Source organism: Podarcis tiliguerta (assembly GCF_965153285.1).
Source record: "Podarcis tiliguerta genome assembly, chromosome: 6".
Classification (NCBI taxonomy): domain Eukaryota; kingdom Metazoa; phylum Chordata; class Lepidosauria; order Squamata; family Lacertidae; genus Podarcis; species Podarcis tiliguerta.
The window spans coordinates 75,255,376-75,273,907 of NC_139539.1; the positions used below are offsets into that span (position 1 = coordinate 75,255,376).

Genomic DNA, 18,532 nt, shown 5'->3' on the forward strand with positions numbered 1-18,532 from the left:
TACGGTACTTTTCTTGTTTTCAAATGATGCATATTTTTAACTATTGGTTTTATGTGTACTTTGAATTTTTTCTTAGGTCTTGTTTTTACCTTCTACCTTCAATGGGTAATTTTGATGTATATTTTATGTTTTATGTAGACCATGGTTTTGCCAGTTAAGCAGTATTTACATTTTTAAAACGGGCAAACAAATAAATTCATGTATGTAGTTCGGAATTGAGGACCTTGATGACTGCAGAATTTTCATATCCACACCATTCCAAAATGGACCCATCAGACCATCAAACTTCAATATATTTTATAAAAAATAGTTGACTTTCACAGAAGTGAAGAGATACAATTGCACAATGGTGGACACAATGGTATAAATACATATCACTGAGAAATTGCTTGCAAGAAGTTTAAAAACAGACTGTACAGCACCGCATCTGAAATTGTGTAACAGCCAATAGAATTTTACTTCTTTTCACCTCTAAAGAAATCTGATTCTTAAGTATTTGACTTTAGAAGAGAGTGTGGTTGTTGTTGTTTTAAAGAGAAACCCAAATAATATTGATGCACATTCTATTTCAGATTACTGTCCAAATATATTTTGATGTTGAGCAATTAGACAGATTGCTTTTGTTTAAAAAAATGATATATGGTAGAAAAAGACATTCATGCAGTTAAGCCACCATTAGTCTCTGACTCTAATATAAGGCAGATCATTAATCTTTTTTATTTTATTTTTTTAAACAATGTCTTTAGCCACTGAAATAAACTTTAGTGCTTTCCATGACAAAGTCATGGCAGGCCTGGTGTAGAGTTAAGAAAGTTACCTCTAATCCCATCCAGATAATTTTAAATAAAGGCTCCGCCATATTTGGAATACATTATACTGTAGAAAAAAGCTTCCCCCCCCCAATTTCCTTTTCTTAATTCTTACTGGAAAAAAGAGAACTTAAGAGAAACCCAGTAGAATGCTTTTGAGTTCAGCACAAATGACACTGCTTTCAGGTGGCCGGAATATCAAGGTTGAGTTTATGTGTCATCCTCAGTCTTAATTATGTGGAAAAGAGTGACATTGAACAGGACTTGGTGCCCATTATTCCAGGCATACAGAGCTCGATCTCTGGCATTGTAGTCAAGCATGGATATATGAAAATATTGATTATGAAAGGGGATATCCGTGTATTCGTACGTGGAGGTTTTCGTGGAATAGGAGTAGTACACCTTGGCTCCAGTTAAGTGAGAATTGGTGACGTACAAGGTGCCACAGATCATGAAGGATTCGCCAGCACTTCTCTTTGGGTAGCCAGTGCTCCAGCTTTTCATCACTTCCAACGTGTCCTGGTTCAGCTGGCTGATGACGATGTTGCCCGCGTTCTGATTGGTTGCGTAGACGGCCCACAAGCCAATTTCGTCTGCCATCAGGTCGATATCCGAGAAGCCGCCCCAAGTGTATGGGTAGACGTTGTGGAAGCCGGCGTACTCCAGGCTACGCTGAGCCAGCACCCGACCCGTATCAAAGCTGTACTTGATGATGATGTTGCTCTGGTATTTGTTGAAGAAGAGGGAGCCGTTGTAGACAACGTGGTTGGTTCCTGCCCACTTGAAAGGGAGGTTGTATGTCCTCGACTCGGCTCCGCTGACAAAGTCTGCTATCGATTTGTATTCACGGACTATTTTGTTGTTGGTGTAACTGTCCATATACCAGACCTGAAAGCAAGCAAGAAAGAAAGAAAGAAAGAAAGAAAGGAAGGAAGGAAGGAAGGAAGGATAAGCTGTGAACTTTGGACAGAAGCATAATTTGCAAGTCGGCCTATCATTTTAAATACATTTGCTATTTACCCTTTCACTGGAGTCTTTCCATTTGCCACGCAGATCGAGCAAAGGAAAATCACATCTGATCGGGTTTTGTTGATTGCTGGGTTTAGAAAAAGGGGAGAGGCCCATCTGCACACACCAGGGCTCTGCATTTCTCAGACTACCATTTCTCAGACTATGTTCCACAGAACCCCGAGGTTCCGTGAAGCGGTCCAAGGGGGTTCCTCTGAGAAAAGAACGGTATTGGCAGGCAAGCACACACAATGTGTGAATTCTGTTGAGCTGTCACCATGGGAATTAAATGCACCATTCAAGCAATTTCCCTGGGATTTCCTTCCCTTTCCCCCCTTCCCTTGCTGGGCTCTCCAAGGTTTAAGTCAGTAGAAGAATTTGGATTTGATATCCCACTTTATCACTACCCGAAGGAGTCTCAAAGTGGCTAACAATCTCCTTTCCCTTCCTCCCCCACAACAAACACTCTGTGAGGTGAGTGGGGCTGAGAGACTTCAGAGAAGTGTGACTAGCCCAAGGTCGCCCAGCAACTGCATGTGGAGGAATGGGGAAGCGAACCCGGTTCACCAGACTATGAGACTACCGCTCTTAACCACTACATCACACTGGCTAAAGTGCAGGAGTGCCGGCTTCTAGGGGCGGAGTCCTTTTGAGTCCTTCTTGGCTAGTGATTTAAATCATGATTTAAATTGATTTATATCAAATCTACTCTGGTCTCAAACTTGCTGCGTTTAAAAGTTGCGCCTCTGTTGTGAGCTCTCCTAATAATCAACTCTGCCCCCTTTTAATTCATTTAAATATATTCTACCATAAGTGTTCTGCTGAAGTTTTCTTTAAAGTAAAGGGTTCCACCGCAAGCAAAAAGATTGAGATCCACTGCTTTGGACAATAAGGAGAATGATGTCTAGGTCATGGCAATATTAGACCCTTCACTGACATGGCTGTCATGTCTCCATGTTGATCCACCCCATGTGGTTTGCCCTGATTTCATGTTTATTAAAAGGGAAGGGTTGTGTACTGCATTCAGATAGACCCCAAACTAAATTGGGCTGATTTGGGGGGAATCTGGACATAGCTAAGTCAGGTTGAGACAGCCCTGCATAGGGCTGGGCAGGCCAGAGAGATCCAGGGCTGTCATGGGGCAGGGCATGGGAAGTAGAGGCAGGCATAGGTGGGAAGGCAAAACCGTAGAAAGGTGGGACCGAACAGCTGGCTGCACCTCTGCGGCAGAAGGTAGGGGTGGGTGTGAGTGGATGCCGTTCTGGCCTCATCTCTCCTTCCTGCCTCCTGAAGCAGCACCGCACAGGATTGAATCCTAAGCAAAAGATTCGATTCTGCATTATGCTGGTTGCTACTCCTTCCCATGGGGCAGCAGCACCCTGCAGGATCCAGTCCTTCCACTTGTAAGCAGATGATGATGATAATAATAATAATAATAATAATAATAATAATAATAATATATTATTTGTACCCCGCCCATCTGGCTGGGTTTCCCCAGCTACTATGGGTGGCTTCCAACAAAGATTAAAAATACATCAAAATGTCACACATTAAAAACTTCCCTAAACAGGGCTGCCTTCAGATGTTTTCTAAATGTCAGGTAGTTGTTTATCTCTTTAACATCTGATGAGAGGGCGTTCCACAGGGCGGGCGCCACTACCGAGAAGGCCCTCTGCCCGGTTCCCTGTAGCTTAGCTTCTCGCAATGAGGGAACTGCCAGAAGGCCCTCAGCACTGGACCTCGGCGTCCGGACAGAATGATGGGGGTGGAGACGCTCCTTCAGGTATACTGGGCCGAGTTGTAGAGCAGATGTATTGCATTTAGAAGACCCTAAGTTTAGTCCCCAACATGTCCAGCCAAAACATTCTCAGGTAGTAGGTGCTCAGAAAGACTTCTGCCTGACGCCTTGGAGAGAGCTGATAACTGGGCTGAATGGACCTACGCTGTGACCCAAGTATAAGGCAGCTTCACATCTTTCATTGACCAACTGGTAGAATTCCTGCCCGGCTCCCAGCAAGAAATAATAAAAGTTACGTACTCTGTTATTTTTCTCGGGTGCTAATGGATCCGTCATCCAAGCGCCAAACCGGGTTCCCGATGTCTTGACTGTAATAGGGCCAGTGATCTTCATCAATTTGCCACAAGCTGAAATGATAAGAAACCAAAATGACTCTATGAAAATCCCTTCCAAACCACAAGGTTGGCTGACTGTGCTCTTCTTCCAGATATAAGTGCTGTGAAAGAAGACTGAGTAAGAAATAAAAACAAACAAACGCTGGTGATGCCCGAGTGCTTTTGGTGCCGTCCAAAAAAGGATACTTTGTTCAAGTTCTTTAAATGAAGAGTTAGGTTATTTGAAGGATGCAAAGAAGACATGGTGTAAGGATTTGAAATAAATAGCACTTCAGTGGTATATCATTCTTTCTTATTGTTTTATGTAGAATGCATGTAATAAAACCAACACATGAAACACTGCTTTTTCAGGGAACATTTAGGTTGATTAAAAAGTAGCATATGGGATACAGGTGGTGTTGTGGGCTAAACCATTGAGCCTCTTGGGCTTGCTGATCAGAAGGCTGGCGGTTTGAATCCCCGCGATGGGGTGAGCTCCTGTTGCTCGGTCCCTGCACCAGCCAACCTAGCAGGTCAAAAGCACGCCAAAAAGTGCAAGTAGATAAATAGGTACCGCTCCAGCAGGAAGGTAAACGGCGTTTCCGTGTGCTGCTCTGGTTTCGCCAGAAGTGGCTTAGTCATGCTAAGGACCCGGAAAATCTGTCTGCGGACAAATGTCAGCTCCCTCAGCCAGTAAAGTGAGATGAGAACCGCAACCCCAGAGCCTTCTGTGACTGGATTTAACTGTCAGGGGTCCTTTAAAGGTAAAGGTAAAGGGACACCTGACCATTAGGTCCAGTCGTGACCAACTGTGGGGTTGTGGCGCTCATCTCGCTTTATTGGCTGAGGGAGCCAGCATACAGCTTCCGGGTCATGTGGCCAGCATGACTAAGCCACTTCTGGCGAACCAGAGTAGGACACAGAAATGCCGTTTACCTTCCCACCGGAGCAGTACCTATTTATCGACTTGCACGTTGATGTGCTTTTGAACTGCTAGTTTGTCAGGAGCAGGGACTGTACAACGAGAGCTCACCCCGTTGCGGGGATTCAAACCGCCGACCTTCTGATCGGCAAGTCCTAGGCTCTGTGGTTTAACCCACAGCGCCACCCGCGTCCTGTTACCTTTACCTTTAAAAAGTAGCATATAATGTTGCTGGTTCTTCGCTATTGTTGTGTTGCAACTTTTTAATGCATTGTCTTATTTGATTGGTGTTTTATTACATATTGAGATTTTACCTTACCGCTAGTGATCTATATGGCTCAAAAGAAAGGATACAAATATATGATATACACATATATACAGTGGTACCTCTGGTTGCGAACGGGATCTGTTCCAGAGGCCCGTTTGCAACATGAAAGGAACGCAACCTGCAGTGGTGTGTCTGCGCATGCACGGGTTGTGATCTGCCACTTTTGTGCATGCGCTTGACGCCATTTTGCGCATCTGTGCATGCGCGAGCGGCGAAACCCGGAAGTAACCCTTTCCGGTACTTCCGAGTCACCTTAGGACACAACCTGAAGAAACGTATCATGAAGCAAACATAACATGAGGAATGACTGTATGTGTGTATATATTTGTATGTGGTATCATGCCTGAACGCATGGGCCCATACCCAGGAAGCCTGTACAGCTATCATTGGGTTTTTCTACTTGTAAGAGACTCTGCTTCCACCCAAAAATAAGGTTCTGGCCTTTGGACCACTGGCTGAAGAATAGTATGCATCTTCTTCTTCCCCCTGCCTCCTGATCACACGTTTATACCCTTATTACATACCTAAATCCTAAGTAGAGGTTTACATCCTAGTTAAGAAACAATGCAAGGCCCCTTTCTCAGGGGCCAGATCCAGGATCATCCTGGGTGAGATTTAATTTTTATTGTTTTGTATTTATTTATTAAATGGGAAGAAACAAGTGCGGTCCTCCTCTGAGGGTACTGCAAGATGCTATCACAGAGGGTTTTTCCTCTGATCATAGCTATCAACTTTTCCCTTTTCTTGCGAGGAATCCTATTCAGAATAAGAGAATTTCCCTTAGAAAAAGGGAAACATTGACAGCTATGTGCTAGATCAGGCCTTGGATCAGGGAGCCATCTACAGCCCTAGAATTCATGGATTTCCTTTTTTGGGTGAAGTATGTAAAAAATGCACCTTATTTTCATCAAAGTGACTAGGATTCCGTTGGGCGAATTTGAACAAGGTTGAGTGATTTGTAGACGACAAGACGACAAGTTGCCCTTCCACGTGAATGAAAATGCTTAAATGGAAGTTAGTTTTAGGAATGCTTTGTTCAATCTGCATATAAGTAAGTAGGTCAGATTGGAGACAAGCAGAACAGGCTGTGTGTTCTGACTGCACCGGCCAAGTTATGACTTCATTTCCTACACTTAAGTTACTGGAAATGAATGAGCTATATCATCCGAGCCTATTCTCATTCTGTTATAATGGGGCAAGTGCTTTGATAAGCTGCCTTGAGGCACTGAATCCATTGCTGGGCTAAATGGATATAATGGAAATATGTACAAAGTGAATAGGCACTCAAGTCAATCAACTACATTGGACGAAAGTAGATGTTGCAGGAGCATCCGTCCTGTGTGTGTGTGTCTCTCCCTTCTCCCTGGAAACATCTAGTATAGGGATGGGGAATCTGTGGCAGTCCAGATGTAGCTGGATTTTATCTCCTTCCCATTTGAAGCTAGGCCAGTAGTGAGAGAGAAGAGGGAGTTCTCAGTCACAACACTCCATTTGTGGAGTTCTTGTTATCTAGATGTTCCCCTCAATCCATCTTTTGGGAGATGTTTCTTTATGACTATTTTCTTGGATTAGGTCGGGTTAAAATATATATGGCATAATAACAACATTTTACTTAATCGGAAGCGGTTTGTAAAATTAAATCAAATAGTCCTGTTTTCCTCCATTTCAGAGCAAGTCGGTAGGCTTGCCCAGAAATATAGGTCTTTTCGAGAATCAACAGGTGCACAAAATATGGGGGGAAATGTAACTTTCGATGTAAATAGGGAATTGATTTCAGCATCACAATCTCTACAACAGAGAGGACTTGGATGTATCAGAACATAGCAAAAAGACTGTATCTGCCACTCTTAAATCTTTCATAAAATGAGATCTTGAGGGTACCTATTCTCTCTCTCTCTCTCTCTCTCTCTCTCTCTCTCTCTCTCTGCAGGGGGTGGGGATTACAGAAGGAAAAGTACTGGAAGTGTTAAACCCAACGGGGAGCTTTAATACATATATTTTGGGTTCTGCCCTCCTGTCAAACCATTTTGGAAAGAAGTTATGGAAGTAATAAAAAAGATGAACAGACATGGTATAATGTTAAATCCTGAAATATTGCTTTGGGGTTATCTGAAGGATCGCATCTTGCAGGGGGACTTAGAAAAGGTGAACAGTTTACTTAAAGTAGCAATACATAAGTGATGGCAGCGACAAGAATTTCTTTAATATCCTCCTGGACTGAGCAAATTTTGACTGACTCTAACCAAAATTGGCGTATTATGTGAGGTTTAAAGAAGACTGTTTGGAATAATAGTTCATTGAAAAGTGAAGTTTTTTTTAAAAAAAATCAGTAGAATATGAAATAGCAATATAATATTCAACCACATATATTACTTGTCACATATGAAGACAAGAACGAGCCGTCTTAAGAACAGCTTCTTCTCCAGAGCGGTCTCAGCCCTGAATGGGAAACCCGGACTTTGAAAGTCATCTAATCTCTGTTGCTGTATTATACTGTATTGTTTAATTAGTGTTTTTATGGAGCAATCAAGTAATTTCGTTGTCCCCGAAGGGGGCAATGACAATAAAGATGATATTATTATTATTATTATTATTATTATTATTATTATTATTATTATTATTATTATTATTTTAATTGCAGCTTTGATCTTGCCAGTGGTAGGGTGGAAGGCAGGGAGGCCAACAGTAGGTGGAGCTAGAGCCAATAAGAGGCAGCACCAACTCCTTCTAATTCTACCTCCTTCCTCCTCCTGGCTGAGTTTTACAAGGTGCAACACTGAGACTAAGAAGGAGGAAGCTTCTTAGTAAGGAAAGATAATAAGAATATATAGATGATTTGAGAAGGTTGTAGAATGCAAAGATTATTGTAAATTGTATAATGTGGAGGAAATCGAGTGGAGGCGGAGTGAAGTGGGAAGAAGGAGAAAAGAATAATATGATAGATTGAGGAAATAGAAATGTAAATGTATGGGTGGGTGTGGAGGAAATAGTGTTGGCTTCGGTATATATGTATTGTAAAGTAATATGTGAAAACCAATTTATAAAAAAGGGGGGGGGGGAGAATAAAGCAGGAGGACTATAGGTCTGGAAATCCTGTTTTCCTTATCTTCAATATCCTCAAACCAATGTCCTCATACAAATGTCAGCTTGCATTTGCAAAGCATGCAGTTTAAGATAAATGTGGTGGTTTGAAAAAATAAAACACTCTTTGTCAAACTCAAAAAAGAAAAAGAAAAAAAAGAAGAAGAACGAAGGAGGAAGGAGGAAGGTGACAGGCCACGCCACCCCCTGGACTTGTTGCAAGTAGGAGGGTAGGTAGTCAAGCGGGCATTTGCTGAAGCACATTGCGCATGCTGTAGTGGTGCCTGGGAGCCCAAGAAGTCATGTCCAAGGCCCCATGGTGCAGGGGCTGAGCACCCACCACAATTTTTGGGTGGGTGCCCAGGCCCCTAGGACCTCCTGGTGCTGGCGCCAGTGTGTTTGTGGGTGGACATTACTACTTTGTTATAAACGGCTCCTGATGGCCTGCATGAAATGGTTTCAAATTTTATTTACAGTGGTACCTCAGGTTCCATACGCGTCAGGTTCCATACGCTTCAGGTTACAGACTCTGCTAACCCAGAAATAGTGCTTCAGGTTAAGTACTTTGCTTCAGAATGAGAACAGAAACCGTGCTCTGGTGGCGCAGCAGCAGCAGGAGGCCCCATTAGCTAAAGTGGTGCTTCAGGTTAAGCACAGTTTTAGGTTAAGTACGGACCTCCGGAACGAATGAAGCACGTAACCTGAGGTACCACTGTATTTAATTTAAATACACTGCACTTCCAGTTACACACAGATACAAGCACCAAAACCCCTGCAAAGCCATCTTCTGAAGTGGCTATGATGCCTCTCCCACTGAGGCATCTGATCAAAGATCTGTATTTTAAAATAAGCTTAAAAATATATTTGTAGATGCTTGCTCCAAATGCTTGCTCCAGGCCAGGCAGAAGCCAGCTGGCTGAGAACCTTTTGTTTATTCTCCTGAATAAGGGCCCCTCATTGATTTGTTGCAGTACCTCAAAGTTGTAAAAAGGAGCAAAAGCTGGGAACAAAAGGTCATACGAATTACAGAATACAATCCAAGCTGCAAAAACACTAATTAGAGTTGGTAAATAATGCCTCCCGTCAAACATGGTTTAAGGTATCCTGAGAAGGTTAAAAGGCAAAGATGCCTCCCGTCAAACATGGTTTAAGGTATCCTGAGAAGGTTAAAAGGCAAAGAGCTAAAAGCAACAACAGCTGGCGGGGGGGGTGTAAATTGAAGGGTTTGCTTTAGAAACTGCTTAAGTTCTTTATTCTTCTAAAAATCTATGTGCTATATGTACTGACTTTAATGTATATTTAATGTATAATGTACTTTAAGTATATATGTACTGACTTTAATATAACTATACAAAAGAATGTAAAAAGTAAGAAATGTTAGATTCTTATGTTAGATTCTTATTTCATTGATGGTGTGTGAGAAGGTGAACCCAAGACCTCTGTTTATATGACAAAATTTGAAACCATGAGCCATCTGTTTTAGCCATTTGCCCCTGTTGCCAAGGGCAGAAGAGCAAAGAGCAGAAGAGCAAAGGGCATAGGGTGATCTGATATTTAAGATGGCTTGTCAAGGCAAATGTAAGATATTGATAGAAGGAAATATAGCTCTTTGTCTCCCATAAAAGGTAATAGGAAATGGGTGTATCTTTTATGATTGGTTCTAGCAAACAGCCAATAGGAATTTCAATCAGGCTGATTGGACAGAGGCAGCCAAAGGAGGAGTAAGGAGGCTGGGCTGAGGGAATATAAGTGCTGGTCACCAGGGCTGGAGTGTGCAGAGCTTTTGGTAAATATACCACTGTGCCAATCATTTATTTGTCTGACAAATAAATTATTATTTTAATTTCTCTATTGCTGCGTTGAATATTTCATTCCAGCTAAGCGTTAACCACAAGCAGGGTGCTACATTTTATGGTGCCTCTGTGACTCGGATAAGTGGTCTGCTGGAACGCAGCCCCTTCGCCTTAGTGGGCAGGGTACCAGAGGGAGGACACTAACTGTTTACCCAGCGCGCACTGGAACCTTTTTTTCTCCAGGGGAACGCAGCAGTCTCGTCTGTCTACTACCCTGCTCACTGAACGGCGACGGAACCGGGGGGAACCAGAGAAATTAACAGGGAACCAGCTAAGGGTAAGTGCACAAAAGGGATTGTGGCCCTCCAATTAATTGGGAGGAAGAGAAGTCTTGATCAAACTTCTGCGTCTCAGTAAAGGGGAACTGAGTACGCTAGGTGGTTGGGTACATCAGATGCTGGTCTGGTGGAGGGAAAGGGAAATATTGGGAGGTAGAGTGTGGTGAAGTATCCAGTGCATTGTATGTGTGAGAAAGTACTATTTGTAGCTGACCTGAGTGTGGAGTGGGTAGTACTTCGTTTCCCAGTAAGGCGACTTCACTGGGCAAGGAACCCCACGAAGCGAGTGTGTGAGTGACTGAGTGGATACTTCACAGGGCCATACAATGGGAGTTGGAGGTTCAAAGGGGGGAAATACACCTCTTGAATGTATGTTAAATAACTTTAAGAAAGCCTTCTCAGGAGCATATGGAGTCAAAATGACCCCAGAGCGCTTGAGAACGTTATGTGAATTAGACTGGCCGAAACAAAATACTGGATGGCCGTCTCAAGGAACTTTTGATATAAATTTAGCAAGCAAACTTTGGTCTAACATCACCAAAGAAACTGGAGGGTGCCCAGAACAATTTTCATATATAGACTCTTGGCTGAGCACATTAAATAATAATCCTCCATGGATAAGGGAATGCAAAGTCCAACAATGCAAATTATTGGCTGTAAAAGCCGAAGCTAGGAAAGGAATCTTGCCAAATAAACTCAAACCCATTTTTGAGGGACCAGAGGAAGAGGTGCTTTCACCTCCACCCTATGCTCCACGTCGGGGGGAGCCTAATCCAAACACTCCACCAGTTGTAACCCCAAGGCAAGAAAGTGGAATGAGTAATGGAGCTGAAGTCACAGACCTTGATTCCTTGATAGATTATGATAAATATCTTCAGGAGGCATTGGAGTCCTATAATAAAGCCCAAGCAGAAGTGGTTGTTCCACCTGTGAGTCCCAGTAGAACTCCATCTACAGTCTCCTTTAGTGGAACAACTGATTGCCCACCCCAAACCCCTGTACATCCAAGTCCTAGAGAATTATTACAGAAGTTACAGGGAGACCTTGAACGGTCAGCAAGCAATACAGCCAGGCGTATAAAGCTGCTAAAAGAACGCCTTGGGACAGATACCATCCCCTATGATTTGAGGCCCCTAGAGCAAAGTGAAGAGAAAGGTCACGTAGTAGCCCCTCTTAGAAGAGTATTTGATGCACTTGAGGAGCCTGTGCTGGTTAACGGGCAACCCGGACCACGGCCACCTCGAACTTCGACCCTCCAATACATTCCATTCACGACTACGGATCTGATGAATTGGAAAACACACACCCCGACTTTTGCAGAAAAACCTCAGGCTATGATGGACTTGGTGACTTCAATAGTAAATACTCATAGTCCTACTTGGACAGATTGCCGCCAGCTCCTCAATACTCTTTTCACCACTGAGGAAAGGAGAGACATAATTGAAAAAGCACAGATATATTTGCGTGAGCAGGCCAGAGTGGGAAATATTTTTAATATTGACCGTCATCTCCAGGACAACTTCCCCTTGGAAGATCCTAATTGGGATCCAAACAATGCAATTCACCTGGCCAGGCTTACTACCTACCGCCAGACGCTTGTGCAAGGTATCCGCAGGGCATGCCAGAAGCCCACTAATATGTCTAAAGTTTCAGAAGTAGAACAGAAACCAAATGAGAGTCCAGGAGACTTTTTAGAGAGGCTGCAGGAAGCCTATCGTATATGGACTCCTTTTGACCCTGAAGCCCCTGAAAACAGCAGAATGATTACTGCTACATTTGTGGCCCAGTGCGCTTCTGACATTCGTAAGAAAATTCAGAAATCAGAAGGATGGGAAGGGATGCTGATGAGCCAAATCATGGCCATTGCACGCCGAGTTTATCGGAATAGGGATGAGGCTGAGAAACAAGAGAAGAAGAAGTGGCAGAAGGAAAAGATGGTAATGCTGGCCACAGCAGTGAAACAAGAGTACCGCCCCTTAAATGGAGGGAGAGGGCGGGGAAGGAATCCACCCCTGGGAAGGAATCAATGTGCGAATTGCAAGAAGGAGGGTCATTGGAAGCGAGAGTGTCCTGAACCCCTGAGGTTGGAAGAAGTACGCCCAGGCCCAGGCCCAGGCTCAGGCTCCGGCCCAAGAAACCAGGGACGAGGACGGGGAATGATCCGAGATGGAAGATATCAGAGACCGGGACAAGGACGGAGTAGAGACAATTTTATTGGACTGGCAGAGGAGGATTTTACCCAAGACTAGGAACGACCGGACTCCATAAAGTTAGGCTTCCAGGAGCCCACGGTCACGATTCAATTAGGGAGCCATTTAATAGACTTTATGATAGATACTGGGGCTGAATACTCAGTACTCCCAGAACTATTGCAGAAAAAGGCATCCAAAAGTGTAGTCATTAAAAGTGCCACTGGTCAGTCAGCTAAGAGGTCTTTCCTCCAACCTTTGGAATGCCAGATTGGGGGACATCGTTTAACCCATCAGTTTTTGTATATACCTGAGTGTCCAATACCTCTCTTGGGTAGAGATATGCTGTCCAAATTGCAGGCCCAAATTACCTTCACTCCTCGAGGTCCAGAAATGAAATTGCCATCAAAGGCAGCAGGAATAATTACCCTCTCAGTACCTAAGGAACAATCATGGCGCCTAATGTCAGCCCTGCAAGTCCAACCTACATTGGATACAGAATTAAACAAGCTCCTCCGAACCCTACAGGTGCCACCAGGAGTATGGGCCGAAAATAGCCCACCAGGAATGGCTAAGAATATAGCTCCAATTGTAGTAACCCTAAAACCTATGGCTACCCCTGTATCTGTAAAGCAATATCCTTTACCCCGGCGAGCAGCGGAGGGCATCCAGAAACATTTGGACCGCCTATTAAAATATGGTCTGCTTAAGCCCTGCCAATCAGAATGGAACACACCCCTTTTGCCTGTTCGGAAACCTGGGACAGATGACTACAGGCCAGTACAGGACTTGAGGCTCGTAAACCAGGCTATTGAAACCTTGCACCCAAATGTACCAAACCCATATACCCTGCTGAGTTTGATCCCACCAGAAGCAACATTTTTTACTGTATTGGACTTGAAAGATGCATTCTTCTGTTGCCGGTTGGCACCACAGAGCCAACCTATATTTGCCTTCCAGTGGGAAAACCCTTTGACAGGAACAAAAGGCCAGCTAACCTGGACAAGATTGCCCCAGGGATTCAAAAATTCCCCAACTTTATTTGGCACTGCCTTGGCGAAGGATCTAACAAGCTACCCCTCAATACCTGGAGAAAAGGTGGTTCTGCAATATGTAGATGACCTTATACTAGCGGCAAAGGATTTTGATACCTGTAAAGAAGGGACAGAGGAACTGCTCCACTTGCTCTGGGAAGCTGGCTACCGAGTTTCCCAGAAAAAGGCACAGTTATGTTTAGAAAAGGTCAAATATTTGGGCTTTGACATCTCACACCAACAACGAGCATTGAGACCAGAGAGGAAAGAAGCTATTTGCCTTATCAAGGAACCTACCACAAGGAAACAACTCAGAGGATTCCTGGGAACAGCAGGGTTTTGTAGACTATGGATACCTGATTTCAGCAGTCTGGCCAAGCCCTTACATGAAAGCACTCGAGGTGCAGAAAAGGACCCATTTGTATGGGGACCTGAGCAGCAACAAGCCTTTTTAGTTATCAAACAACGACTTATGGAGGCCCCAGCCCTTGGACTGCCTAATTCGGAAAAACCCTTTCAGCTGTATGTACATGAACAGAATGGGATTGCAGCGGCAGTCCTGACCCAGAGATTAGGGAGTTGGAACCGTCCAGTAGCTTATTTGTCTAAACAATTGGACTCAGTAGCAAAAGGATGGCCTCCATGCCTAAGGGCAGTAGCGGCCACTGCAAGCCTTGTCAAAGAAGCTGATAAATTTACCTTCGGCCAGACGATGTATGTGAATGTACCTCATGCTGTTCTGACACTCATGGAATATAAGGGTAGTTATTGGCTAACAAACCCAAGGATGGCTAGATACCAAGGCCTATTGTGTGAAAATCCCAGGATTCATCTACGAGTAGTGAATATGCTCAATCCAGCAACTTTGCTGCCCCTACCAGAGGTAGATGATGAGGAATCACATGATTGTCTCCAAATAATGGATGAAGTTTATTCCAGTAGACCTGATCTGAAAGATGAACCATTGAAAAATCCAGATGTTGTATATTATACTGATGGTAGCAGTTACCTGCATGAAGGTGCCAGACGAGCAGGATATGCTGTGGTCACCAATGAGGAAGTTGTGGAAGCTGAAGCTTTGCCTGCTGGAACCTCAGCACAAAAAGCTGAACTTATAGGTTTAACTAGAGCTTTGCAGTTGGCAGCCGGATGTAAGGCAAATATCTATACTGACTCTAAATATGCCTTCTTAACCCTGCATGCACATGGAGCTCTATGGAAAGAAAGAGGTCTAATCGGAGCCCACGGGAAGGCCTTGAAATATGGACCTGAAGTAGAAATCCTGTTGGAAGCAGTATGGGCTCCAGAACAGATTGCTGTAATGCACTGCAAAGGTCATGGACGTGGAAGGGATCCAATAACCAGAGGAAATCATGCTGCTGACAAAGCAGCCCGAGAGGCAGCCCAAAAGCCTGTGGGAGGCTTTATAGCAGCCCTCATACCAGAGGTAGTTCCAGAAGAAGTTAAACCTCACTATACCCCAGAAGAGAGGAAGTGGGCTGAACAGGAAGGAGCGGTTGTGAAGGACGGTTGGATGATCCTGCCGGACAATAGGATTTATGTACCTCATCACCTAGCAGGCACAATTGTAAGAAATTATCATGAATCTACTCATCTTGGCGGTACTGCAACCAGAGAGAGTCTCAGTCGGAAGTTGTATATTATTAACCTATCACAATTAGCAACTCGCATTTCACAGAAATGTGTTCTTTGTGCTAAAAACAATCCTAGGCAGGGACCGGTACAACCTCCTGGAATCCAACATGTGGGATACGTCCCCATGGAAAGCCTAATTGTGGACTTCACAGAGCTAGTCCCTTCTAAGGGATTCAAGTATCTCCTTGTGTTTGTAGATACTCTTACCGGATGGGTTGAAGCTTTTCCCACCCGAACTGAAAAGGCGCGAGAGGTAACTAAGAGACTCCTCACTGAATTGATCCCAAGGTTTGGATTACCTAGATGCATTGGAAGTGATAATGGGCCAGCGTTCATTGATCAAGTAGTACAAGAAGTATGTCGAGTCCTACAAGTGAAATGGAGACTGCATGCAGCATATAGGCCTCAGAGTTCAGGGAAAACTGAAAGAATGAATCGGACTCTGAAAACCCAATTGGCAAAGTTAACCCAGGAAACAGGATTGGGATGGGTAGATGTGCTACCCATAACACTGTTTCGTGTTCGGTGTGCACCCACAAAAAGACTTAAGTTGTCACCTTTTGAGCTCCTGTATGGGAGGCCACCCTCCTTTGTTCAGGATATTCCAGCTGACCTCAAACAAATAGGAGACCATGTGACACAGGGACAAGTGCAATCTCTCTCCCGTGTTTTTGTTTCTCTTAACAGGTGGGCCCTCGAGCGCACGCCGTGCAGCATTGCCGAGCCGATTCATCAGTTCCAGGCTGGCGATAGCGTATGGGTGAAAGAGTGGAAACGTGATCCACTTGCACCTAAGTGGCGTGGGCCTTACACCGTCTTGCTCTCTACTCCAACAGCGGTGAAGGTAGCTGAGGTGACCCCCTGGATTCATCACTCCCGTTTGAAGAAGTCCGAAGGCAGTTGGACGTGCAAAGGTGACCCCTCTAATCCTTTAAAACTGACTCTCTCCAAAAACCCCTGTATCTAGCCCTACGGGGAACGGGCTAGGTCACGGGCAACATTGAGACGACCGGCCTGCTGCAGCCACAACCTGGAAGCTGGCTGACCTGCGCACGCCTGAAGCTTGAGGAGCGTCTAAACCAGCGATTGTGAACGGGAAGATTCTCTGACTGCCCCCCCCCCTTGTGGAACAATTATCAGGGATATTACTCATTGGGGATCCTCGGGATATATGTTTTGGTCTTGGTGGTTTCCCATTTCTGTCACTGGGGGAATTATATTGGGGCTAATATTTTTTTGCTATCACAATAAGGTAATCTTTTGTGGGAGGAATGCATATACTAGACATCAACATGATTTTATTATTAATCCTGATCCCTTGGGAAGGGGAAGGGTCCTTGAATCTGACCAAATTTGCTAAATATGGATTCCGCCATGACCACAATATGTGGGTAGGCTTAGCTGAAATGGTAGCCAATGCTACAAATAAGACTAATTGCCTTGTTTGCTCTCTTGGGCCAGATGATTCAGAGGGAGGTATGCCCTTATTACCGATACCATTAAATGCCATTGGTATGGTAAGCGAAATGCCACATCAAACAGAAGTACAGAATTTCCCTGGATGGAACTCACCTAAACCAATACGAGTTATACCTGTACAAGGGGAATTCTGTGTACATAAATCATCAGATACAGCTGATTCTACCATGGTAGGCTCTTCTCGTTGCCACTATACTTGGAATTATATTGAGAATAATCAAACCTGGGCAGACGGTACTTCCTATCGAACTCGGAATACCTTGCCCTGTGCACCTCCTTTTATTCATGCATGGAAAATGGTGTGGAACAAAACTGTGACAGCAAAAGGCAATCTAACATACTGTATTGTGAACTCTTTACCCCTTGTGATATTTCGCCATATGCACTCCACGTTCCAAAAATCTCAGACCCGATGGTTGTGGTGGATATGTGGAGAATGGGCATACAAGCAACTCCCTTCTAAATGGAGTGGGACTTGTTTCCTGGGATGGGTATTACCACCAATGTGGGTTATGCCCACTAGTTCAGTCAAACGTACACGAAGAAATGCTGATATTTCTCATATAGCAGGAGGAAGTACCCAGAGTTGGAGCGATACTAACGATTGGCCACCAGAGCGCATTATAGCCTATTATGATCCTGCCTCCTGGAATCCTGATGAGCTGATACAAGGGGCACGGGATCCTATTTATAATCTAAACAGAATAATTCGATTGCAAGCAGTAGTGGAACTTGTAACCAATGCAACGGCCCAGAGTTTGAGACTTATTGCAAAACAGTTGGATGAAAGTAGAGCCGCTATTTTGCAGCTAAAATTGGGAATGGATTATGTACTTGCCAGGCAAGGAGGCCTATGTGGAGTCTTGAACTTGACGGGGAATGCCTGTTGCTTTAACATTTCTGATAATGGTGAGGCAATCCGTGTGTTGGCCACAAAGATGGAGAGTATAGCACATGTCCCAGTACAAACATGGGAAGGATGGGATATGGGATGGCTCACCAATTGGTTACCAAATGTTGCAGGACTCAAAGGGATACTATTGTCTTGCTTGTTTTTCTTGACGGTAGTAGTCATGGTTTTATGTATGGTGCCATGTATCTTTTCATGTTTTAGAAGTACAATTAGCAAGATGATTTCAAATGAAACTCTACCTCATATCATGGCCCTATACAGAGCTTTACCTCAGGAATATGATGAAGGTCAAGCTATCAAGGACACTTGGGATGAAGGTCCTTGAGCTTGAAAGGGGGGAATGAGGCATCTGATCAAAGATCTGTATTTTAAAATAAGCTTAAAAATATATTTGTAGATGCTTGCTCCAAATGCTTGCTCCAGGCCAGGCAGAAGCCAGCTGGCTGAGAACCTTTTGTTTATTCTCCTGAATAAGGGCCCCTCATTGATTTGTTGCAGTACCTCAAAGTTGTAAAAAGGAGCAAAAGCTGGGAACAAAAGGTCATACGAATTACAGAATACAATCCAAGCTGCAAAAACACTAATTAGAGTTGGTAAATAATGCCTCCCGTCAAACATGGTTTAAGGTATCCTGAGAAGGTTAAAAGGCAAAGATGCCTCCCGTCAAACATGGTTTAAGGTATCCTGAGAAGGTTAAAAGGCAAAGAGCTAAAAGCAACAACAGCTGGCGGGGGGGGTGTAAATTGAAGGGTTTGCTTTAGAAACTGCTTAAGTTCTTTATTCTTCTAAAAATCTATGTGCTATATGTACTGACTTTAATGTATATTTAATGTATAATGTACTTTAAGTATATATGTACTGACTTTAATA

The 18,532-nt window shown here is 43.9% G+C and overlaps 1 protein-coding gene across 3 annotated transcripts in view; it reads right to left on the reverse strand.

Moving 5' to 3' along the window:
* Window positions 1–282: 282 nt before the first annotated feature.
* The window catches only part of OLFM3 (olfactomedin 3), a 176,236-nt gene continuing 157,986 nt past the window's right edge, over window positions 283–18,532 (reverse strand). For all 3 annotated transcript variants that reach the window (XM_083445220.1, XM_083445219.1, XM_083445221.1), the window contains exons 5-6: window positions 3,856–3,962; window positions 283–1,697 (exon numbers count right to left, since the gene is read on the reverse strand). In XM_083445220.1, the coding sequence (XP_083301346.1) occupies window positions 1,020–1,697; window positions 3,856–3,962 (785 nt within the window). In that variant the 3' untranslated portion in view covers window positions 283–1,019. The remainder of the gene's footprint in view (window positions 1,698–3,855; window positions 3,963–18,532) is intronic.